At 46.6% G+C, this 26522-nt stretch overlaps 1 protein-coding gene across 1 annotated transcript in view; it reads right to left on the reverse strand.

The window, feature by feature from the left end:
* Positions 1 to 17772, reverse strand: part of plod1a (procollagen-lysine, 2-oxoglutarate 5-dioxygenase 1a) — a 29566-nt gene extending 11794 nt beyond the window's left edge. The window contains exons 1-15 of the mRNA XM_078239747.1: positions 17757 to 17772; positions 16174 to 16265; positions 14551 to 14687; positions 14013 to 14176; positions 13542 to 13654; positions 13089 to 13152; positions 11870 to 11967; positions 8483 to 8584; positions 8001 to 8132; positions 6630 to 6751; positions 5045 to 5149; positions 2734 to 2859; positions 1319 to 1460; positions 1037 to 1150; positions 438 to 503 (exon numbers count right to left, since the gene is read on the reverse strand). Coding sequence (XP_078095873.1) covers positions 438 to 503; positions 1037 to 1150; positions 1319 to 1460; positions 2734 to 2859; positions 5045 to 5149; positions 6630 to 6751; positions 8001 to 8132; positions 8483 to 8584; positions 11870 to 11967; positions 13089 to 13152; positions 13542 to 13654; positions 14013 to 14176; positions 14551 to 14687; positions 16174 to 16265; positions 17757 to 17772 — 1593 coding nt within the window. The remainder of the gene's footprint in view (positions 1 to 437; positions 504 to 1036; positions 1151 to 1318; positions 1461 to 2733; positions 2860 to 5044; positions 5150 to 6629; positions 6752 to 8000; positions 8133 to 8482; positions 8585 to 11869; positions 11968 to 13088; positions 13153 to 13541; positions 13655 to 14012; positions 14177 to 14550; positions 14688 to 16173; positions 16266 to 17756) is intronic.
* Positions 17773 to 26522: the final 8750 nt, after the last annotated feature.

The raw sequence follows: 26522 nt of genomic DNA on the forward strand, positions 1-26522 counted from the left end.
TATAGCTCCATGGCGCTTGTAAGTTGCTGTGTGCACAGTTACAGTGACCATCACCAGACCAACACCTCACTGCTGGAGTGCATAGTTTTTATCAAGACACATATGGCTGCATGTTACCATTAGACACGAGTGTCACATGACATTACACATGAGCATCACACACAGTTTTAAAAACTACAAGCCCTTTTGAGTGCTTAAAAAAAACTCAAGAGTTCGCAATGAGCTGTCGTCTCCAATTGCTGATCTCTGTGCAGCCTTCAGCCGTGAGCATGCAGTAAAACCGGATCTCAGTGCACTTGTTTCCCCCTCCCAAGGACACCCTGCATTACAGCAATGTCAATGATTAGCTTCAGTTGCAGGCTGGATCAGCAAGAACCCAGAGTCCTTGTGTTGGTTCTGCAGTAACCGGAGCACTCACTCACACAGCAAGCCCTTACCTCTAAAATGATCTTTTTTCCAATGACTGAGCTGTAGTTCTCGTGAATGTACTTCTCCTCCCAATCCTGTAACACATCACAAAAGGAGAATGAACAGGACCTGTGGCACTACTTCTTCAGATGTCTCACTGCTTTAGTCCACGTGTCAAATTGAGTAACTGAGACCCTCAATATTGTCCTGATCAATTAGTCAGGGATCAGTAAAATAAACTGAGATGCTCTGGATTTTTGCATCAGATTATTACTCTCTGATAAGATTTCAATTGGTAATTTTAAAAGGAAAATACACAAATATTGCAATATTTGCAGCAGAATTATTTGATCAATTAACTGGAATATATTATTCCTTCCTCCTTCCCCCTACACTTTTAGAGGCCATAAGTTACACCAGGGATTGTTCCACACTTCAGTATCCTCAACACAGGACCGGACTGGAACCTTGGGGTAACTCAGGCCTATTGGGTTCAGTCCCACATCTCACAGTGCGTCACGCACAACAGACTGGGTCATTCCCATTGTCCTGCTTCAGGGTCAAAGGTCTGATTCCCACCAAGTATTCCCCACCCCCTCCCCACTCCCCCAACTCCCCTTTAATGTACCTGTGGGTTTTCAGACATCTGCCACAGATCATTGTGTAAGTGGTCCGTAAGACAGTTTGCCACAGAGAGAATGCGTCCAAACTCAAGCATGTTGGTGATGTACATGAAGATTCCCTGCAGAAACAAAGCACAGGTCAATCCCGACACTCAGAAAGTCTAATCCCTGCCAAGCAGACAGGATCCATCAGCATTTCCCACCCGCAACCTCTCTATCTCTCCGGCGGGGGGAGGTGGAGAGAGATGCTCCGGCAATCCCTCCATCCTGACAGGAACAGCTCTCACCTGCTCCCTGATATTATGACAGAAAGCCATGTCTGGGTCCAGCTTGCCAGCGTGGTAGAGATCTTTCTCCGTCAGGACTGATTGCAGCAAAGTGCCTTGAATCAGGTACACGCTGGAGATGTACGGAACATTCCAGAGACCACTGCAGGGAAAGAGAGCACATTAGTCTCAGAAAGCAATGAAAACATTGCCACATTAACCATCTGACTGTCTTTTCTGAAAGGTGCACCAGTGTCAAGTCACAACATCAGCTCCTATTTGGTGCCCTGCGGCCTGCCTGGAGTTTCTTTGAATGATGGTCGTTCTGCAAATGGTTTCAATGTTGTCCTATTGGGAAACTGCTCCATTTCCTCACTGCCAATTAACAGTGAAATCCCCAGCTACAGGGCCAGTCCTTTTCAAACAAAATATTCATTCATGGGAAATGGGCAAAGCTGACAAGACCAGCATTCACTTCCCATTTGAGAAGGTGGCGGTGAGCTGCCTCCTTGCAGCACTATAGTCTGTGCGGTGTAGGTACACCCACAATGCTGTAAGTAAAGGACTTTCAGAATTTTGACCCAGCGATGATGAAGGAATGGCCAAGTCCCAAGATCTCTGCTCACCTCTGAGACATGGATTTAAACCTCACCCAGAATCATGGGACGAAAATCCTTCTCCACCAGTCAATGAGAGGTTCAATGATAATGGCCGGAATTCTACCGCCCTGCCCGCCACGGGAATCGGAGCGGGTGAAGAACGGACAATGGGAAGGTCCATTGACCCTGGGCGGGATTTTACAGTTTCGGGATGAGCGAGGCCGTAAAATCCCACCCAATTGGTTTGGAATGGATTTAAATCCAGCTGTAATGGTCCAATGAGAAGTGAATCCGGATTGATCCAATCCAGCTGTAATGATCCAAAGGGATTGAGTCTGGAGTGGATATAAATCCAGCTGGAATGGTCCAATGAGAAGTGAATCTCGAGCAGATCTAAATCCAGCAGCAATCGTACAATGAAGAATGAGCTTGACGTGGATCTGGGCACGAGGTGCCCACAGATCTGCAAGTAATCAGCAGCAAAATGACAGCTTGTTCACAATAAACCCCAAAGAAGATCGATGCTGGGAGTATTCGACTCCCGAAGTCAGTTTGATAAAGTTGTGTTGCTCAGGGTGTGTCAGGGAGTCTTTGGCACAATGTGCAATAGATTCTAGTCCTCAGCATCCATCAGCTCAATGAGGACAAAATGCTACCCAAAAATGCAATTCCACAAAGTAAATAGCGCCACTATCAGAATGACACGCAGGGAGAGGGGACACAAGGCTTCTCAGTGTATCGAGGCACTTTTGTGTCTTCAAGGGCCGATTGACAATGTCATAATGTGTGAGAATGAAAAGTTTCTGAGCTCAAGAGGTTTGAAAGGTTGATACTCACATTCTCTGTCGCTGAACAATATCCACGTAATCCTCTGACCGGGCATAATATCCATCAACACTCAGTGCCCCCCAGAAGTTAGACCACAGCTTCTTGTGCCGACTGATCATTGGAGCCAGTACCGATCTACCAAGACCAAGTTCATTCATGACAATCCATTAGACAGTGAGGACTATTTCTGCATGAAACAACCTTTACAATTCTTCAGTGAGTACTATAAACTTCCAGAACTAAAGGAAAGCAATTCCAATTCTACTCTTAAGCTATTTTTACATCAATTCTTACATTTTCATTTTATCTGCGGCCCAGGCTACAGCAGCAAACACCAATTCCAGTCCTGATTCAACAATGCCAACATGATCCACTCTATTCCACTGAGTAATTTATAAGCATCCAGAAGGACACTTTCCATTAATCTATTAATGTTATACTCTTCTTTTAAGGTGCTTCCCATTAACCCATTAATAATATAGCCCTCTATAAAGGGCACTTCCCATTAATGTTATAATCCTCGATAAAGGCACTTCTCTTCACTTCCTATCCACCTGGATGACAGAAATAGCTAATATCGATCACCAAGGTTGTTCACAAGAGTTTGGGTTACTTCAGATCAGCCTTTTTTTCAGTTGTGAAAAGCTGTCTGGACCAGATTTACTCAGGAACATGGGGTCAGGGAGAGGCTATTTAACCCCTTGAGCCTATTACACCATTCAATGAGACCACAGCTACTCACGATCTTAAATCCATCCACTTTGGCTTCCTGTCCCTCAACACCTGTGTCTAGCAAATCTCAATCAATTTAAAATGTCAGATTATTAATTGAAGTAGCATCTACTTCTTTTCATTCTATTCGCCTTTTGGATTATCTTTTGCCCCTGAATTTACTGAAGCTTTTCACCTTATTTTTAGGTCACATGCTCTGACCATATTTTGCTGAGTCAGAACACTGAGGAGGCAGGGCTTTGGATCAAAAACGCCTGTTTATAGGAATCCAAAAATTGCTCTGAGAATTAAAGTTGTTCTGTTACTTTGTTTCCAGAAAAAGGTTTACGGTGCTGTTGAACATTATAGTTGTTATATTATATTGTTATATTGTTATATTGAACATTATATTGTTCTTATTCGGCAGATTTATTTTATTTCTGTGTGTCAACACTAAATGCTATTTATACTTTTGCCTGAAATACATGGTTTGCAGTTTGGATCATTTTTGTTTATATGGAAGTACAGGACGCCCCCCATTCACCTTAACTCCAGGAAAGGGTCATTGTTAATGAGTGGCACACTAAACATTCACTCCACGGGTGAGACTTGGAGGCTTCAGTTGGCACCCTGAGAGAGTGGTTTAATGCCATTCCATTCAGAGGGGCACTGGGGAAGGGCAGGGGGAAATCTTAGGCCAGAACAGATCTTTTGGATACATGGCCTTGTAATCCAGAGTGAACATTACCCTCAAACGAATGAAGAATATTTAATTATTGAGATTAGGGAAATTCTCCTTCATTCTGTGACGCCAGAATTCTCCCATTCTGCCCGCCACTGGAATTTTAGTGGGAGGGGGTTGCGGACAATGTGAAACCCCATTGACAGTCGGGTGGGAATTTTCGGCTTTTAGACTAGCACGGCCGGAGAATTCCGCCCCTGGTCTAGAGGGAGGCAAGGGCCTAGTGGTATTATCACTAGATAATTAATCCAGAAACTCAGCTAATGTTCTGGGAACCTGGGTTCAAATCCCGCCACGGCAGATGGTGGCATTTGAATACAATTTTAAAAAATCTGGAGTTAAGAATCTACTGATGACCTTGAAACAATTGTCAATTGTTGGAAAAACCCATCTGATTCACTAATGTTCTTTAGGGAAGGAAATCTGCCATCCTTACTTGGTCTGGCCTACATGTGACTCCGGAGCCACAGCAATGTGGTTGACTCTGAACTGCCCTCTGAAATGGCCGAGCAAACCACTCCATTTCAAGGGCAACTAGGGATGGGCAATAAATGTTGGCCAGCCAGCGACACCCATGTCCAATGAATAAAAAAAAGTTGATGAATCCAATACTGTTGATAAGTTCATGAACAAGGGACTAATCAGATGACAGTTTGTCTTGAAGTTGGTTTTCTCTTTTGAAGATGTTAAACTGGATTTTTGATGTTTCTGCACAAGGTTGTATTTAGTTCCACCTATGGCTGCTCAATCTGTACACTTAATGTTCTATATTTTCTATGCTTTAACGTATATCTCCCGCCCATCCTTCTGATAGAAATCAACTGGAAATTAACAGATAGGGACTGGGTGTGAAGGGTTTGCTCTGACCTGTTCTGTTCAATGAGGTTTTTCAGAATGTCTCGATTCTGCAGCACGACTTCAATATCGACACTGAAGTAATAATCACATGTCACATCTTGCCGGCACAGGTCACTAAGGTCAGACAATCATACAGAATTACACTGCAGGCTTGGCAAAACAGCAATTTCAATTCACACAATCAATTGCATCATTAACAAAAATAAATTAAATTTATACAGCGCCTCTAATGGCGCTGTATCCCAAGATGCTTCACAGGAGCAAAAGCATGATAAATTTGCCAGAGTGTCAAAGGAGGGGATATTAGGACGGGGCGGCACAGCACTGCTGCCTCACAGCGCCAGGGACCCAGGTTCAATTCCCGGCTTGGGTCACTGTCTGTGCGGAGTCTGCGCGTTCTCCCCATGTCTGCATGAGTTTCCTCTGGGTGCTCCGGTTTCCTGCCACAGTCGGAAAGGCGTGCTGGTTAGGTGCATTGGCCATACTAAATTCTCCCTCAGTGTTACCCGCACAGGCGCCGGCATGTGGCGACTAGGAGATTTTCACAGTGACTTCATTGCAGTGTTAATGTAAACCTACTTGTGACTAATAAATAACAAAATAAAATAGGACAGGTGATAAAAGGTTTGCAAAATAAGTAGCTTTTAAGGAGTATATTAAAGGTAGAGAGAGAGGCAAAGATAAAGACAGAAAGAGAGGTGGAGGGATGGAGAGAGAGGTGGAGAAGCAGAGAGTGGGAGAGGTGTAGAGATGAAGAGGTTGAGGAAGGAAATTCCAGAACTTAGGACCTTGGCAGCTGAAGGGATGGACATCGATGGTGGAGCATAGGGTGTGTGGGATGCATAAGAGGTCAGGGTTGAATACACATGTCTGAGCATACACACACACACAAAATCAATGTGTATATGTATGCATACACATGTACATGGCACAGAAATGCACACACTTCTACATCCATAAGCCACTACCACACCAATAAAAGGAAATCAGTAATATCAGGGACTACATTTGCCATGAACATAAATGGCGACACAGGCACAAAATCTCATAGGAGTCAGGAAATGAGATACTCGCCGGGAGATCTTGTTTCCCATTTTTCTCGCCCCTTGCCGGTGATGTAACCAGCTTCCCGTCCACACATGGCTGGGCCCTCTGGGGAGCCCTATTGGGAGTGAATCCTGTTATGTGTGGTGGGTATGTATGGTGTGGGGGAGGGGAAAGAGCCAAGGGCGGAATTTTATGAGACTTTTTCTAAATGAAGGTTGGGATGTGGGGTGGGGAACTTGCAACTTTTGTAGTCACTTTTATAATGTAGAAAACGGTAGCCAATTTGCACATGTGGTCCCACAAATAACAATGAGATAATGGCCAGCTAATCTGTTTCAGCAACATTGTGACACCCCTCATAGTGCTGTACTCCCTCAGTACACATGGAAGTGCCAGCCTGCATTATGGGGTCAAGTCTCTGGGACAGAGTTGAATCCACAACCTTCTTACTCAGAGGCCAGACTGCTATCCACTGAATACCAGCAGATATTGTGTCATATTAGTGGATGACATGAGACTATTCTAATTTCCACCCTTAGTTACTCACATCCCCATGTTCCGAGCATCTCCATTCTCGATCTCCTCATCAGGACCAACTGCTTTCACACTCCCATACTTGTCTCCATGTTCCTCTATGAATGCCCACACATGCTGCTCATGATAGGTTTGCTGTTAACATAGAAAAGAGAGGGAATATCGAAGCATTATGCAAAAATTCAGATTGGGCAGTCCCACTCCAGCAGATACTGAACCTCCTCCAACACTAGCACTATATTACTAGTTACTAGTGGTGTACCGCAAGGATATGTTTTGGGGCCACTGCTGTTTGTCATTTTTATAAATGACCTGGATGAGGGCGTAGAAGGATGGGTTAGTAAATTTGCGGATGACACTAAAGTCGGTGGAGTTGAGGACAGTGCGGAAGGTTGTTGCAGGTTACAGAGGGACATAGATAAGCTGCAGAGCTGGGCTGAGAGGTGGCAAATGGAGTTCAATGCGGAAAAGTGTGAGGTGATTCACTTTGGAAGGAGTAACAGGATTACAGAGTACTGGGCTAATGGTAAGATACTTGGTAGTGTGGATGAACAGAGAGATCTCAGTGACCATGTGCATAGATCCCTGAAAGTTGGCACCCAGGTTGATAGGGTTGTTAAGAAGGCGTACAGAGTGTTAGCTTTTATTGGTAGAGGGATTGAGTTTCGGAGCCAGGAGGTCATGTTGCAGCTGTACAAAACTCTGGTGCGGCTGCACTTGGAGTATTGCGTACAGTTCTGGTCGCCGCATTATAGGAAGGATGTGGAAGTGTTGGAAAGGATGCAGAGGAGATTTATCAGGATGTTGCCTGGTATGGTGGGAAGGTCTTATGAGGAAAGGCTGAGGGACTTGAGGTTGTTTTCGTTAGAGAGAAGAAGGTTAAGAGGTGACTTAATAGAGGCATACAAGATGATCAGAGGATTAGACAGGGTGGATAGTGAGAGCCTTTTTCCTCGGATGGTGATAGCTAGCATGAGGGGGCATAGCTTTAAATTGAGGGGTGATAGATATAGGACAGATGTCAGAGGTAGGTTCTTCACTCAGAGAGTAGTAAGGGTGTGGAATGCCCTGCCTGCAGCAGGAGTGGACTCGCCAACATTATGGGCATTTGAATGGTCATTGGATAAACATATGGATGATATTGGAATAGTGTAGGTTAGATGGGCTTTAGATTGGTTTCACTGGTCAGCGCAACATCGAGGGCCAAAGGGTCTGTACTGCGCTGTAATGTTCTATGTTCTATATAATCAGTCAGAAAATCAGGCAATTGTTACAGAAATAATTGAGTAAAGAAAGGGGGGGATTTAGAATTTTCTCCACTTTTCAGCAAGAGTAAAGAGTCAGACTCTGAGGTAGCAGGGCCAACACTCGCCCCGGTACTCACTGTGTTGTGGATGAAGATTCGGAGTTGCTTCTTTGGGAAATTCAAGTTCACAAGACGGTCAAAGAACTCTTCTACAAAGGGTGTCAGCTGCTCAATAAAGATCCCAATGAGGACGGTGGGAAACTCAGTGTCCTAAACGAGGGAAAAAACAATCAAATAAATAATAAAATTACCCACCAGTCTTCGCAATTATCAGCAAATCAGGACTGCAGATCCTGAGAGTGTACAATTCGTTGCCAGACATATCTCAGAGCTGGGATATGTGTGGAGACCTCAGGAATAAATCTACTCCAGATCACTGGGCCTTGCAGCACCAATCCTATAAGGCTTAGGACACACTGGGCCTATGAACATCAATACTGTCAGCCTCAGGCCCAGGACTGGCTGGTACTGACACTGTGGAGAGGAGGAAGCACCTCCCGTCCCGGCTCATTCAGCTGTACCTGTGCAACAAACAAAGAAGAGGGACCAGCGTCTCTCACCTTCTTTTCCGCCAAACTTATCGTGTCTTTTTCACATTCTGTGCAGCCAGTTTCAAAGGTCCAAACCTTTGGAATGTAGTTCCCCAAATAGTTCAGCTGCACCTTAAAAGTAAAGAATTTGAACAGTTAGAATAATCTGATCAAAACAGATAGAGTGCGCGAATGAGTGAGAGGCAGGGGTAGAGAATAGTGTGTAAGAATGGCGTAGAAACAGTCGTGAAAGTGAGGGATAAATGTGTGAATGAATGAGAGAGGGAGTAGGAACAAGAGTAGATAAGAGTGGGAGGAGGTAGAGGCAGAAAGTGTGAACAAGTGGGAGAGTGACCGCATCAGAGAAAGTGCCATGGTTCGAGGAATTAGCAAGAAAAGGGACAAATTGAGAATTTGAGACTGACAGAGAAAGAAGTGTGGAGAGGTGGCAGAGAGATAGGAAGTGAATGAGTGGCAGGAAAGGTGATGGACTCAGTGAAATTGTAACAGTGGAGCGATGGAAAGAGTGAGAGAGAATAAAGTCACAGAAGGAAATAGACATTATGGGTGAATGTACCCATCCCGCCCGCCACAGGAATCGTAGCGGGCGGGTCACAGACTATGCAAAGGTCCATTGACCTCAGATAGGATTTTCCAGTCTTGGGGCGAGTGCGGCTGGAAAATCCCGTCCTGTGAGTGAGCATGATAACAGAGTGAGATAGAGGCAAATGAACAGTAATAACATATACAGAATTACATAGGACCACAGCGCAGAAGGAGACCATTTAACCTACGCATAGCTGGCTCTTCTGATAAAATTGATCCATTTAGTACTATGACCCAAAGCTCTACCGAACACCTTCATCATTTTAAATACTTCTACCGGATCTCCCCTTCGTTTTGTTCTCCCCAGCTACAAGTCCCAGCCCATTTAGTCTTTCCTGATTGTTGCATCCCCTCAATTCTGGGAACATCTTTGTAACTCTTTCAAACACTTTCTCCAGTGGTTCAGTGTGCTTTTAGTTGTATGGAGATCAGGAGTTCACTCATACTCAATGTGGAGTTGTATTAAATTTATATAACTTAAACCTTACTTCCCTGCTTTTGTATTCTGTTCTTCCAAAACTGAACACAAGTGTATTGTTTGCATTCTTTATGGTCTCATTAATTTGTATTCCCAGCTCTTTGTTCCACCACCCCATTTAGTTTCTTATCTTCCATGGAATAAGTGGCCTCCTTATTCCTCCTACTGAAATTAACCACCTCACACTTTGTTATAATTGAATTGCATTTGTCATTTAATCATCCACTTTGCAAGCCTATTTACATTTATTTGCATTTTCGTTTAGTCTTCCTAAGAATGAGTCATACCTCCCTCAATTTGGTATAATTTATAACTTTTAACATTATTCCTCCAATTCTCAAGTTCAAATCATTTATGTATATGGTAAACAAGAGTGGGTCCAGCACAGATCCCCATGGACATAACTTCCTACTCTGCCGATCTGAGAAACTTCCTTTATCTGCTACCAAGTCTCTGTTTTCTGTTTTGTATCCAACCTTAAAACCATTCTGCTTTCAGGCCCCTGACACTACATGCCTTGTCTTCTGTGAGCTTCTGAATATCAAAGTGTACCACTGCATTGCCCCTGTCAGATTTTGCTCCTTCAACGAGTAAAGAAGATTGGTAAAACAGAACCTGCCAATAGAAATTCTCTCTGGATTATGATTTATGGGCCAGAATTTTACACTTAATGGCCTTTTCGTATTAGCCTCATTTTTAGGCTGGCAGATGCCTGGTGATTGAGGATGGGAAACAGAAACATTTCTCACCCTCAACCTTGGGCGGGTAGTGGGCGGTGGTATGACTCAATCAGAAGATTCCTTCAAATTGGGGGCATCCTCCCCTCAAGGACCAGAATGTTCCGGCCATCTTGGCATACCGCCATCCACCGACAGTGCGATTGCCCACCCTTGTGACTCTTAAGGCCTCCCCTTCCCTCCCCTCCCCGGGACCCCTTAGTCTCAATGTTGTGGAGATGCCGGCGTTGGACTGGGGTAAACACAGTAAGAGTTTTAACAACACCAGGTTAAAGTCCAACAGGTTTATTTAGTAGCAAATGCCATTAGCTTTCGGAGTGCTGCTCCTTCGTCAGATGGAGTGGAAATCTGCTCTCAAACAGGGCACAGAGACACAAAATCAAGTTACAGAATACTGATTAGAATGCAAATCTCTACAGCCAACCAGGTCTTAAAGATACAGACAATGTGAGTGGAGGGAGCATTAAGCACAGGTTAAAGAGATGTGTATTGTCTCCAGACAGGACAGCCAGTGAGATTCTGCAAGTCCAGGAGGCAAGATGTGGGGGTTACTGATAGTGTGACATAAACCCAAGATCCCGGTTTAGGCCGTCCTCATGTGTGCGGAACTTGGCTATCAAGTCTCCTTAGTCTCAGGCATGGTGCTGTAGAACCTCTTCCGTCCACTGCTGCACCATACCTGGGCGCGATGGGGAGCTGTCGGCCAATCGAGGCAGGACTTCTGTCCAAGTGTGGTCAGAGGTCCCCTGCTGCCAATCAATGCTCAATTGTGAAATGGCAGCTAGCTTGTCGGAGTCGACAGGGATGCGTCCATCACTGACTCCCTGGATGATGGACACTGAGTGTTTGCCATCCTGAAAATTCAGGCCACGGTATTTTTCTGGATGTTTTGTTATTTCATTTTTTCGAAAAGATTACACTATCTTTTCTACCTCTTAATTAGGCAAACTAGTATACAGTTCCTTGTATTCCATCTTTTTCTTTGAAGTTTACAATATTATTTTCTGTTTGCAGTCGTCCAGCACTATACTATTTCAATTGAATGTTTATATGTGGATATTAGTCCCTCAAATTCCATGACTACACCGGTGCAATCCATCTGAACCCAGGCATTTTTCCCCTTACATTTGTCTGGTATCACCTTTCTTTCTGTTTTAACTGTTGTAATATCCTTCTTGACTTTTGTCATTTCATCACTAGTAGAATATTAAGCAAGCTGCCTGTTCACTATCTTTCCCATTTTATTGTCATCTCATTCAGCCTTCAGCAGCCCTGACCCCATCGTCAATAGTAGTAGAAAGGCAAAATAATGCTGGAAATCTTTAATAAAAAACAGAAAATGCTCAGCAGGTCTGACCACATCTTTGGAGAGAGAAGCAAAATTAACATTTTAGATCAATGACCTTCCATCAACTTGAAATGTTAACTTTGTCTCCATCTTAAATGTTGTGAGACACGAGGTATAAATCATTAATAAAAAGAGTGAACCATTTAATTGGATGCCACAGTGTGGGGTGTTAGAATTTCACGAGATGGTCTGAATGGCCTTTTTGATCTGTAACGAGGTTATGATCATGACTGCAGTGCCATACCTACCTTTGTGGGGCCATTTCCATGGATGATGACAGGCAACGAATTAAATGCCATGTTTCGTGCCCTCACTTGATTATCCTCAAATTTCAGAACCACATCATCTGCCAGAGAGAGACAAGCAAATGAGAGAATGTCTGTACACAACTAAATTCATCCACTGAAGAAGGAACTTTCATTCTTAATCCGTAAATTCTATTTACTCCCCTTGAAGACAAGTTATTAAAGTCACCTCCTTAAGAGTTAAAGAAATTGTACAAAACATCTAGATGCCAGAAATCTAAAATAAAACAAAGTTCTGGAAACATTCAGAAATCAGAGATTGGCTATGGAGAGGAAACCTCAGACAAATGATTCCGGGAATGAAAGGGTTTACGTATGAGGAGATTAAACAGTCTGGGCTTATACTTGCTGGAGTTTAGAAGGATGAAGGGGGATCTGATCGAGGTATATAAAATACTAAAAGGGATTGATTAAGTAAATGTAGACCAAATATTTCTCCTTGTGGGGCAACCTAGAACAAGAGGTCACAGGTATAGGTTGAGAGGCGGTAGATTTGAAACTGAGGTGAGGAGGAACTACTTCTCGCAGAGGGTAGAGAATTGGTGGAACTCGCTGTCCCATAGCGCGGTGAAGTCTGAATCACTAAGTAGTTTCAAGAAGGAGATGGATATATTTTTGATTAAAAATGGGTTAAAGGTATATGGGGAACAGGTGGGGAGGTGGATTTGAGACCAGGAAGAGATCAGCCATGATTTGATTGAATGGCAGAGCAAGTTCTCTATATGCTGAGGGGAGAGAACATGCTTGGTGAATGTTGCAATCTCAGCCTTTGCTGACAGCCAACATATATAGGCAGCCAAATTCCATTGTCTGCTATAGCCTGACCTTCAGTAACTGGCACCAGGACAGCACTGTCCGAATTGGTAACTTGACTGACAGGATAAATTTTATTCCAGCATCTCAGGCAGCCACGATGACATTTACTTGTGAGAGGTCACTCCTGGTGACAATTACTGGCCGGGAGTCACTGTCCTATGGAACAAACCTTGAATATGAGATGAGATGATAATTGTACAAATATATGTGCTCTGGTTTCAGGGTTGGGACCCATTGCTTGTCTGTTTGGGTTCATTGACTGGATCCCTTGTTGTGTGAATCCTGATTTGATTCAGCAAACCCCAAAACGACAGCGAGCAGCAGCAGGATCCCAACCCTCACCTACCCAGTGCTCCATTCAAATTCTGGAATATCCGACACCTGTGGTCCAGGGTAATATTCAAACTCGCCTGCAGGAAATAAGGCAAATGTCAACAGGAGGATCTCATTGCATGAATGAACAGAGTTACTGATTATAATATTACTGACTGTAATGTTCCACTATTACCCACTGAATTCTATTCTCTGTGTACTATAAAGGTGTGGTATATACAGGGTTAATGTGGGACTGAATGTAGTACTCAGTGATGTAAGAAGGCACATGACCCAGAGCTAGGGTCAGTATGGTGTTGGCCAGATAACTCTTTGCCTGTACCCTCCATTGTATATGTGTATATTGTTACAAGTAGTTAATAAAGACTTGCTGTTAACATGCAGAAGACGACAAAGACTTCTTTAGCAGACTCATTCTGTAACCAACACCATTATGACACTTTCGGCATTCCCTCCCACTCCTTACCCTCTTCTGCGGATCCAGGTATGTTTTTGTGTAGAAGAGTTGATCATCATCTTTGTCCTGTAGATCCCAGGGTTCCACAAGTTGATAAATATACGGAGCAAAGCCAATAAATCCTGCGATTCCCAAAAGAATTTATGAAGTTGCATAATATGCTCACACTATAATCCTGATCCTACCTCCAGCAAACATTAGTGAGGGATTGGAACAAAGAACAGAGCTGCTTTAAATATGCACTTAAGACAGATGCACATGAATGCAGACACCTGTACATATATACTTCCAAAGTACACATAAACTCATTCACACATAGAAGCTCGAGTACATGCATTTCTGAACAAGCACAAGTTGTTTCATGGAGACACATACAAAGCATTACACATAATCTGCTTTACATAGAGGTACAAATCAAACCTCACCAGGCCTGTTACACTCAGAGCCTGAACTCTGTACATTACAAACACTGAAACTCACCTCCAGAATTGAGGAATCGTTTGCCATCCCGTACATGAGGGTATTGGACTTCAAGGCGACGATTGGGCCAGATAAAGTCCTCAGCAGCAAAGACCACTTTGTGCTTTGACTGATGAAACTTCTTCAGTAATTCTTCAGGTCCTGAAGCAAATATCACATCATAGCTGCAAAACATGACAAGATCAGGCAGTGAAAGGAAGGAAGACGTGCATTTATATAGCACCTCTCACTACCTTGGGGTGCTCCTAACTGATTTTGAAGTGCAGTCACTGTTGTAATGTAGGAAACGCGGCAGCTAATTGGCACACAGCAAGCTCCAACGAACAGCAATGTGATAAGGAGCAGATCATTTGTTCGAGTGATGTTGGCTGGATGTTCACCACCAGGGCAGTGTGGTGAACATTCATGCTCTTCTACAGAATAGTACTCTGGAATCATTGGCACGCACTTGAGAGGATGGATGGAGCCCACCCTGTGTTGGGAGATTAACCTCATACCCCACCCTGTGCTGGAAGAGCCCCACACTACAACACCCTACCTGTCCACAAACAGAATAACCACTTCCTTTTCAGTGGCATATGATTCCAAGGCTTGCTTGAGCATCCGTACTTTCTGTCCACCTCCTGAGGTTTTTGACACATCTCCACCTGTCCACTCCTCACCCAGACCCAATACCTAGGAACACAAAGAGGAACAACTTCAACCATTAAACATCCAGAGCTGAGATGAGGCATAGATTAAATTACTGTTGAATACCTGGGTACAAACAACACTAGACACTGTAGTCAACTTGGGTACAAGCAACACTAAGCACTAAGAGTACTCAGGCTTTCAAGCTTTAATTACTTGTGCACAAGTGAGAACACAATACAGTACAAAGCACTGCAAGGTGTTCTGTCGATTCATACAGAAAATGTAACAGTTATAGTTCACCCTATCTTGCTCTTTGGAATTTTGTTATTGAAAGAGGCTTATTTTCATCCTGTGGCCAAGACTGGAAGTCATGATGTGGAGATGCCGGCGTTGGACTGGGGTAAGCACAGTAAGAAGTCTCACAACACCAGGTTAAAGTCCAACAGGTTTATTTGGTAGCAAATACCATAAGGTATTGTAACCCACAAGCTCCGAAAGCTTATGGTATTTGCTACCAAATAAACCTGTTGGACTTTAACCTGGTGTTGTGAGACTTCTTACAAGGCTGGAACACAGTGTTTATGGAACTAACGTAAGGTTTAGATTAGTTGCTTAACCTGAGTACGCAAGCACTGGCCTCACTGAAGGCCTTGTTTGCTAATAAACATTTTCCATTACTTGTCAGAGATGTTTGTCATAACTTAATTTCCACAATTGTTGTAATTTAAGAGCTAGAATTACAACTTAATTTCCACATTGCCTTCAACTGCCAGGCCAGGAATTAGCCATTCTGTTATTGGGTACCAGGATTCAGCACTGAGCAGAGACCAGCTGATTTATTCTGACGCTTTTTAAAAACTTGTTAGAAATCGCCTATCAAGGGAGTAGGGGGATCTGAGCTTTCTTATATTCCTGATCCCTGGTTGGGGGAGGGAGGATGCAAGGGTCAAGCTTTGAAGTGTTATATTTTGTTCCAATGGAGATGAGACTTGTGCTCAACACATAAGATGATTAATCAAATAGCAATTCCTCATAGCACGCCTGCGTTTTCTCAACAGCCTAACTGAGATTTCTTTCTTGGCAACACACACTGGATTATTGCAGGTTTAAAATTAAAGCCCCACTCCCAGTAGTTTGCACACTTCTGAACTAGCTGAAGCTAACAGACACTTTTTTTGGTACCTGCATTTATCCAACAGTGATATGACAGTTCAGAAAATATCCCTTATCCAACCTCACATCCCAGGACATTCAAACAGAGCAAACCAGCCCATCAGAACTTTAAAAACTGAGTGAGCGACTGGGTTGACAACAGCCTCTAGTTAGCAGAAAATTTACTGCCCCCGAATCAGAAACTTTATACAGATAACACTGCCGTGCTAAAAAGAATAACACCCTCCGTTAGCCAAGCAGGAGTTAATGTGACAGAGAAACATTTTGCATTATTAACTGAACCAGTTGACCTCTGACATCAGTTGTTTATCTGTTCTCATTGGCTGTTAGTGCTAGTTGATGAATAATCGGTTACCTTAACCGTGTAGTTGAAGAGATTTGCAGATCTCATGAATCGCTTGAAACCGTCTGTCTCTTTCGTGGCGACTGTGTAAACCAAAAGATTTTCTGCAGAAAACAATGAAAACAGTGAGTTTGCAACAGGGGAACAGCAATACACAGCCCACGTGTTCCCATTGTAACCCACAGATACTCACAACCCACACCCTCTCCACTGTAACCCACACCCTTCCCACTGTAACCCACACCCTCTCCACTGTAACCCACACCCTTCCCACTGTAACCCACACCCTCTCCACTGTAACCCACACCCTTCCCACTGTAACCCACACCCTCTCCACTGTAACCCACACCCTCTCCACTGTAACCCACACCCTCTCCACTGTAACCCACACCCTCTCCACTGTAACCCACACTCTTCACACTGTAATCCACACCCTCTCCACAACCCACACCCTCTCCACTGTAACCCACACCTTTCCATACTGTAATCCACACCCTCTCCACTGTAATCCACACCCTCTCCACAACCCACACCCTGTCCACAACCCACACCCTGTCCACAACCCACACCCTCTCCACAACCCACACCCTGTCCACAACCCACACCCTGTCCACAACCCACACCCTCTCCACAACCCACACCCTGTCCACAGCCCACACCCTGTCCACAACCCACACCCTGTCCACAACCCACACCCTGTCCACAACCCACACCCTCTCCACAACCCACACCCTGTCCACAACCCACACCCTGTCCACAACCCACACCCTGTCCACAACCCACACCCTGTCCACAACCCACACCCTCTCCACAACCCACACCCTGTCCACAACCCACACCCTCTCCACAACCCACACCCTGTCCACAACCCACACCCTGTCCACAACCCACACCCTGTCCACAACCCACACCCTGTCCACAACCCACACCCTGTCCACAACCCACACCCTGTCCACAGCCCACACCCTGTCCACAGCCCACACCCTGTCCACAGCCCACACCCTGTCCACAACTCACATCCTCTCCACTGTAACCCACACCCTCTCCACTGTAACCCACACCCTCTCCACTGTAACCCACACCCTCTCCACTGTAACCCACACCCTCTCCACTGTAACCCACACCCTCTCCACTGTAACCCACACCCTCTCCACTGTAACCCACACCCTCTCCACTGCAACCCACACCCTTCCCACTGTAACCCACACCCTCTCTACTGCAACCCACACCCTCTCCACTGCAACCCACACCCTCTCCACTGCAACCCACATCCTCTCTACAAGCCCCACCCTCTCCACTGCAACCCCCACCTTCCCCACTGCAACCCCCGCCCTCTCCACTGCAACCCACGCCCTCTCCACAAGCCCCACCCTCACCACTGCAACCCACCACACCCTCTCCACAAGCCCCACCCTCTCCACTCTAACCCACACCGTCCCCATTGCAACTCACACCCTCCCCAAAACCCACACCCTCCCCACAAGCCCCACCCTCCCCACAAGCCCCACCCTCTTCACTGTAACCCACAGAGACTAACCCACACCCTCCCCAAAACCCACACCCTCCCACTGTCAGTGAAAGACACCAACTCATACCCCACACCCTGCCCATTGTAGCCCACACCCTCTGCACAAATTACACCCTCCCCACTGTAACCTACAGTAAAATAAAGTTTTTTTCTATAGTGCCTTTCAGAACCTCAAAGTATTACAAAATAGTTGATGGACAATTTAATAATCTTCTGAAGTATAGTCACTCTTATAATGTAAGAAATATGGGGCAGCCAAACAGAAAAGTCTCTAGCAATTTGATAATGACCAAATGATCTATTCTGATACTGGCTGAGGGACAGATATTGGTCAGGATGCTGCTTTTCTTCAAATAGTGCCACAGGATCTTTAACATCCAGCTCAGGGTAGTGAGAGAGCCAGGTTGACACCTCATTTAAAACATGGCATCTCTGGCAATGCAGCAATCCCTCAGTACCTCACTGGGAGTTTTCAGCCTGGATTACACACTCTATTTGCTGGAATGGGTCTTGAACTCATTATTTTCCTCCTCAGAGGTAAAAGTGATTGTCCACTGAGCTATTGCTGAATCCAGTACTCCCTTAGACAGGAATTATATATGGAGAGACTGACTTGGGAGAGATTGCAGTGGGGAACTGACAGGTGAGCAGACCCGTTGAAGGATAAAAGCAAAATACTGAGGATGCTGGAATCTGAAACAAAAACAGAAAATGCTGGAAAACCTCAGCAGGTCTGGCAGTATTTGTGGGGAGAGAATAGAGCCAACGTTTTCAGTCTAGATGACCCTTCGTCAGAGCTGAGAGGAAAGAGAGCCCAGTAAGAAGTCTCAAAACACCAGATTAAAATCCAACAGGTTTATTTGGCAGCACTAGCTTTCGGAGTCTCAGGCTCCTTCATCAGGTGAGTGAAGAGCTGCGTTCACAAACAGGGCACATACCGACACAAACTCAATTTACAAGATTGGGAAGTTGGAAAGAGAGTCAGCAGAGATTTATACTGTGAGGATGGGGGAGTGGGGTTGGAATGGGAAAAAGGGAATGTAAATAAGGATACAGAAGGCTGAGAAAGTGCTAAAAGTTTCCATTAAGTGATCAGAATGTGTGAATGGCAGAACAGAGGTACAGATTGTTTAAGGACTGCCTGAGGAATGGGGCAGTTGCCCTGAAGGGGTGGGGGAGGGGCCAAGAAGGAGAGCTGGAATGGAGAAATGGAAAAATGGAAGTGAGAAAGAAGGATGATAAAATGGATGAATGAGATGAAACAAAATGAAATAAAATAAATGGAAATGGGGTGAAGGTGGAGGGGAGAGTTCATGCTCTGTGAAGTTGTTGAACTCAATGTTCAGTCCAGAAGGCTGTAAAATGCCCAGTCGGAAGATGAGGTGTGTTCCTCCAATTTGCATTGGGGTTTGCCAGAACATTGCAAAAGATGAAGGATGGACAGGGATGAGAGGAGAACAGGCTGGTGTATTGAAGAATATCGCTGTGAAAGTGAGTTTTGGTAAACACCTGTTGAAGGAGTTTATTCAGATCAAGTCTGACAAAACAAGCATTTCTTGTGTTTATGTTTTTTATGTACATTAGATTTAGGTACATTACCATAGAAACCATAGAAAATTACAGCTCAGAAACAGGCCTTTTGGCCCTTCTTGTCTATGCCGAACCATTTTTTGCCTAGTCCCACTGACCTGCACTTGGACCATATCCTTCCACACCCCTCTCATCCATGAACCCGTCCAAGTTTTTCTTAAATGTTAAATGTTACCACTTTATCTGGCAGCTCATTCCACACTCCCACCACTCTCTGCTTGATGAAGCCCCCCCTAATATTCCCTTTAAACTTTTCTCCTTTCACCCTTAACCCATGCCCTCTGTTTTTTTTCTCCCCTAGCCTCAGCGGAAAAAGCCTGCTTGCATTCACTCTATCTATACCCATCAAAATCTTATACACCTCTATCAAATCTCCCCTCAATCTTCTACGCTCCAGGGAATAAAGTCCCAACCTATTCAATCTCTCTCTGTAACTCAGCTTCTCAAGTCCCGGCAACATCCTTGTGAACCTTCTCTGCACTCTTTCAACCTTATTTACATCCTTCCTGTAACTAGGTGATTACATTTATATTCAGTTGGCGGTAAATTTGATTTGTGCAGGAAGAGTCTGATCTCGCATATTCATGAGACTTTCTCTACAGCTGTCTTCCAGTCAGACCCATTTCTCCTGAAAGGCCAGCCTAGTGTAACATGAACTCACGTACCAGGAATCCATTGATTCGGATGCAACTGAGCTTGACAAATCTTTTTAAATGATCAGTTTGTGAAATCCAATTGCTTCCAAAACTATCTAAGCAAGGCTGGCTCAGTGACACTGGCTCCAATAATCTGGTGATTTTTTTTTATTCATTCGTGGGACATGGGCATCACTGACTCGCCAGCATTTATTGCCCAGGATGCTCTTGTCCAGAGGACATTTGAGAGTCAACCACATTGCTGTGGCTCTGGAGTCACATGTAGGTCAAACCAGGTAAGGACAGCAGATTTCCTTTCCTAAAGGACAAAAGTGAACCAGATGTTTTTTTTCCCAACAATTGACAATGGTTTCATGGTCACCAGTATCATAGAATCCCTACAGTGCAGAAGGAGGCCATTCAGCCCATCAAGTCTGCACCGACCACAATCCCACCCAGGCCCTATTCCCGTAACCCCACATATTTACCCTGCTAATCCCCTGACACTAGGATCGATTTAACATGGCCAATCAACCTAACCTGCATATCTTTGGAGGAAACCGGAACACCCAGAGGAAATCCACGCAGACATGGGGAGAATGTGCAAACTCCACACAGACAGTGACCCGAGGCCGGAATTGAATCTGGCTCCCTGGCGCTGTGAGGTAGCAGTGCTAACCACCGTGCTGCCCATATTTTTTATTGAATTTAAATTCCACCATCTGCTGTGGTGGGGTTTGAACCCCAGTCCCCAGAACATTAGCTGAGCCTCTGGATTAATAGTCTAGCAATAATACCACTAGGCCATCGCCTCCACTCACTGCGATATGATAGGGGTGATAGGATACTCTCCTAGTACCCAGAGGCCCACTCCAGAGCAATTTGCTGAGTAATTATTTCAATAGGTAAAGCAAGCACTTTGCACCACTCTCAACAAAATTGGGCAGCTTTGGACCATGAGAACCAGTGGAGAAGTAAACTTGATGCAATGAATGAAAATGTGCAGGTGGCACGGTGGCACAGAGGCTAGCACTGCTGTCTCATAGGGCCAGGGATCCAGGTTCGATTTCTGGCTTGAGTCACTGTCTGTGTGGAGTTTACACATTCTAGCAGTGTCTGCGAGGGTTTTCTTTGGTGCTCCGTGTGGTGAACCATCGTTGGTTCACCACTGGGGTTGTTATTGTATTACTGTTGGGCTAGGGTGTTGTTGTTCTGGGGGTTGTACTATGTTGTTGGGATAGGGTGTTTACCTGTCCTAAGTGTTATCATGGCACACTCCAGTGGGGTCCCGCCTCCGGTGGCAGGGTATAAGACCCCCTGCTCCGGCAGGACCCCTTCAGTCTGAACGGGTGAATTTGTGTTAGTAGTTTCATTGTTAATGTATTAAAGCCTTCAGTTCTAAAGCCTTGTTTCCGGGTGCTCATTGAGGTGCATCAATTTAATACATTAACTGAGAATATGGAACAGATCCTAAAACCGGATCGTCTGGCACTGGACCCACGTGCGGTCGGTGCAGCTAACACGTTCGAACATTGGTGGAAGTGCTTCGAGGACTACCTGGCAGCCTCGGTAGCTATCACTACAGACAGTGATAGACTCCAGGTCCTCCACGCAAGGGTAAGCGACACGATTTACCTAGCCATTCGTGCAGCTTCCACTTACCAGGGTGCCGTCGAGCTCCTAAAGAATAGGTACATTACGCCACCCAACGAGATTCACGCTCGTTATCTCCTCGCTACACGACGTCGGCAGTCGGGCGAGACCATAGAAGACTACGCCAATGAACTCCTGCAGCTTGCCAGGGGTTGTGACTGTAAGGATGTCTCCGCCGAGCAGTACATGCAAGACCTCGCCCGAGACGCGTTCGTAGCAGGGGTAGGGTCCTCGTACATCAGACTTAAATTATTAGAAAAGGGGAAACTCAACTTGACCCAGGCAATGGGGATGGCCGTGAGGTTGGAGGCGGCGTCGAAGAGCTTGGCGCTGTACCCCGAGGACCACGTGCAGTCAACGTGGTTGGAGCAAGCTCTGCTCCCTCCTCGCCCCGCGAACCCGCGCTCCCAGATCGATTCGACGACGGCGGCAGCTCCAGGTGGCCAGCGATGCTATTTTTGCGGTGGGGCCAAGCATCCACGGCAACAGTGTCCGGCAAGAACGGCAATCTGCAGCCAGTGCGGTAAAAAAGGCCACTACGGCAAAGTCTGCAGGTCCAAACCTAAAAACGGCAATGCAGCTTGTAACCCTCCAGAACGAAGACCATCTCTTTCGGCGCTGCAGTACCCACGAGGTCCGACCACGTGCGATCTCAGGACGGCGCCATCGTGGCAGACAGAGGAGGAGGAAGACCACCAGGAGTCGCTGCGCTTGGAGCCCTCGGCCACATGCGATTCATGGGGGCGGCCATCATGGTCCACGACGACGAGGAGCGACCAGCAGGGGTCCTCAGCATCCACATCGGCAGCATGCAGCAGCGACCAGCAGGGGTCCTCAGCATCCACATCGGCAGCATGCAGTGACACCCAGGGGCCAACGGTGGCATCGATCTCTCTGGATCAGACCAGGCATTACAGACTGGAACATTCCATGATGGAGGTAAAGGTTAGTGGCAGAACTGTAAATTGTCTGTTTGACAGTGGGAGCACCGAAAGTTTCATACACCCTGAAACTGCTAAAAGGTGTGGACTCCGGGTTCTCCCTGCCAAACAGACAATTTCCATGGCATCACAGTCCCGGTCTGTACCGATCCAAGGACAATGTATGGTAACTCTTGAGGTACAGGGCACAGTTTACAAGCAATACAGGCTCCTTGTGCTACCTCACCTTTGCGCGCCAATTCTCCTCGGACTAAACTTTATGGCCCACATGAGGAGTGTGATCCTACAGTACGGTGGGCCACTCCCTTCACTGGCAGTAGGGAACCAGCCGCAGCCTCCAAATTGCCCAAAGCGCCCCGCGTGCAATCTATCCACCCTGAAGATCACGACACCATCCCTTTTTAAAAATCTGGTACCTGGCTGCAAGCCCATCGCTACTAAAAGTAGGCGTTACAGCGCTGAGGACCGGATCTTTATTAGATCTGAGGTTCAGCGGCTCCTCAAGGAAGGGATCATACAGGCCAGTGCTAGTCCGTGGAGAGCGCAGGTCGTGGTAGTCAAAAGCGGGAACAAACCTCGGATGGTCATCGACTATAGTCAGACCATTAATAGATACACGCAGCTGGATGCGTATCCTCTCCCGCGCATTTCTGATATGGTCAATCAGATTGCGCAGTACCGAGTGTTTTCTACCATAGACCTTAAGTCCGCCTACCATCAACTCCCCATCCGCCCAGAGGACCGACAATATACGGCTTTTGAGGCGGATGGTCGTCTATACCAATTCCTCAGGGTTCCATTTGGTGTCACCAATGGGGTCTCGGTCTTCCAGCGTGCTATGGACCGAATGGTGGACCAGAACGGGTTGCGGGCTACCTTCCCGTACCTGGATAACGTCACCATCTGCGGCCATGACCAGCAGGACCACGACACGAATCTCCAACACTTTCTACGCACTGCATCTCGCCTGAATCTGACTTATAACAGGGAGAAGTGCGTATTCCGTACGCATAGGTTAGCCATCCTCGGATACGTGGTGGAAAACGGGGTCATTGGCCCTGATCCAGACCGTATGCGCCCACTCACTGAACTTCCCTTGCCCGCTAGCACGAAAGCACTGAGGAGATGCCTCGGGTTCTTTTCGTATTATGCACAGTGGGTCCCCAACTACGCGGACAAAGCTCGTCCGCTCATTAAGTCCACGACCTTCCCACTTACGCCGGAGGCCCAATTGGCCTTCAAGGTTTTGAAAAGCGACATCTCGAAAGCCACGATGCACGCGGTGGATGAATCCATCCCTTTCCAGGTGGAGAGTGATGCATCGGACTTCGCCCTAGCCGCCACACTAAACCAGGCAGGCAGGCCCGTCGCGTTTTTTTCCCGCACCCTTCAAGGCCCAGAGATTCGGCACTCAGCGGTGGAAAAGGAGGCTCAGGCCATTGTGGAGGCAGTCCAGACACTGGCGCCATTACCTGGCAGGTAAGCGGTTCACCCTGATCACGGATCAACGATCCGTGGCGTTTATGTTCAGTAACACGCAGAGGGGCAAGATCAAGAACGATAAGATCTTGCGGTGGAGAATTGAGCTCTCCACCTATAATTACGATATTATGTATCGTCCAGGGAAGCTCAATGAGCCCTCGGATGCCCTCTCGCGCGGAACATGCGCCATCATGCAGGAGGACCGCTTGAAGGCTCTCCACAATGATCTGTGTCATCCTGGAGTCACCAGACTCTACCACTTCATAAAAGCCCGCAACCTACCCTACTCGGTGGAGGAGGTCAGGTCAGTTACTAGAAGTTGTCGGATTTGCGCAGAATGCAAACCACACTTTTATCGACCAGACCGGGCACATTTGGTCAAGGCCACTCGCCCTTTTGAGAGGCTGAGTGTAGATTTTAAGGGCCCCCTTCCCTCAACGGATCGGAATGTCTATTTTTCTTAACATAATAGACGAATTTTCCCGGTTTTCCGTTTTTCCCCTGTGCGGACACGTCGACTGCCACCGTCATCAAGGCATTCAGTGAGCTTTTTACCCTGTTCGGGTACCCCTGCTATATTCATAGCGACAGGGGCTCGTCGTTCATGAGCAACGACTTGAGGCAATTCCTGCTCTCATTCGGGATTGCCTCTAGTAGAACCACGAGCTACAACCCTAGGGGTAACGGACAGGTGGAAAGGGAGAATGCTACAGTCTGGAAGGCTGTCCTACTGGCACTGAAATCCAAGGGCCTTCCAGTCTCCCGGTGGCAGGAGGTCCTTCCAACTGCGCTCCATTCTATCCGCTCCCTCCTGTGTACGGCAACCAATGCTACTCCCCACGAGAGGATGTTCTCATTCCCTCGGAAGTCGTCCTCGGGGACCTCATTGCCAGCCTGGTTGACGTACCCAGGACCCGTCCTTCTGCGGCGCCATGTGAGGGCTCGCAAGTCCGACCCCTTGGTCGAACCGGTCCAACTCCTCCACGCCAACCCTCAGTATGCCTATGTGGCATATCCTGACGGGCGAGAGGACACTGTCTCCATTAGAGACCTGGCGCCCGCAGGGGACGTAGCAACTCCTGTCGCTCCTATTCCCCCAGTCACAGATCCACTACTCCTCATTACTTCCCCAGACATGGCGCGGTCAGCACCGGGACCAGTGCATAACACTTTTACTCCCATGTACAGCTTGCCTGAGACTCGGAGATCGGCGCCACCATCATCACCACCACCACCACCACCAAACGTTCCAGGATCCCCTACACCATCGCCTCATCAGGGCCGGCCGGCCCGGGAGTCTTTGAGGGGACAGCCAGATGTTGTTTTGAGAGAGCCACCGCAAGCACCTGCTCCGGTTTCGCAACCGGTGTTGAGAAGATCGCAGCGTCGGTGTGGTCCTCCAGACCGTCTGGACTTGTGAATCCTGTTATTTTTTTTGTCATTGTCTGTTTTCATCCACCCCGCCACCTTTGGTTCCTAAAGGAGGGGTGAATGTGGTGAACCATCGTTGGTTCACCACTGGGGTTGTTATTGTATTACTGTTGGGCTAGGGTGTTGTTGTTCTGGGGGTTGTACTATGTTGTTGGGATAGGGTGTTTACCTGTCCTAAGTGTTATCATGGCACACTCCAGTGGGGTCCCGCCTCCGGTGGCAGGGTATAAGACCCCCTGCTCCGGCAGGACCCCTTCAGTCTGAACGGGTGAATTTGTGTTAGTAGTTTCATTGTTAATGTATTAAAGCCTTCAGTTCTAAAGCCTTGTTTCCGGGTGCTCATTGAGGTGCATCACTCCGGTTTCCTCCCACAGTCCAAAGATGTGCGGATTAGGTGGATTGGCTATGCTAAATTTCCCCATAGTGTCAGAGGGACTAGCCAGGATAAATGCATGGGGTTATGGGGATAGGCTCTGGGTGGGATTGTGGTCGGTGCAGACTCGATGGGCCGAATGGCCTCCTCCTGCACTGTAGGATTCTATAAGTCTCAAGGCACTACTCAGTTTGGGATCATAACATCGCATCAAAAGAAAGCAGAAGAAACGCTGTGAAAAGTCTCTCAATTAGGGGTCCGCACCCCAGCAGCCCGGTGACACTCTCTGCCCCATCTTGTTCTCAAGATCTCCCTTCGTTTCAAACAACATTCCCATCCCTTCTCCAAATCTGTACTAAAAGTTTGGAACTGCTGGAGGGAAGGGGTGGTTCAGACTTTGGGGCAAGTGACCTCCAAATCTCGGGACACTCAGTTTGTTGGGGGGGGGGGGGGGCGGGCGCAGAGACAGAATCAGAGTTTTAATGAATGTTCTCCCAGTAAATCACATTCCAATACAGCGTGGGAGACTTGAGTAAAATCGGGCTCTGAGCGAAGGGATCTGGAAATATCCCTTCCTCAGCTGCAGGAACATCAGGAGTCAGAGTGAGTGGAGATGAGGCGGAGGCGGGGGGCGGGTTGCTGTTCCGGATCCACAGCCTCAGGGTAAAGGCATTCGCTGCTCGCGGTGCATTAACTGCAGACTCGACTGCAACTCGTTCCCGCCCATC

The sequence above is a fragment of the Mustelus asterias genome, chromosome 22 (genome assembly GCF_964213995.1).
Source record: "Mustelus asterias chromosome 22, sMusAst1.hap1.1, whole genome shotgun sequence".
Taxonomy (NCBI): domain Eukaryota; kingdom Metazoa; phylum Chordata; class Chondrichthyes; order Carcharhiniformes; family Triakidae; genus Mustelus; species Mustelus asterias.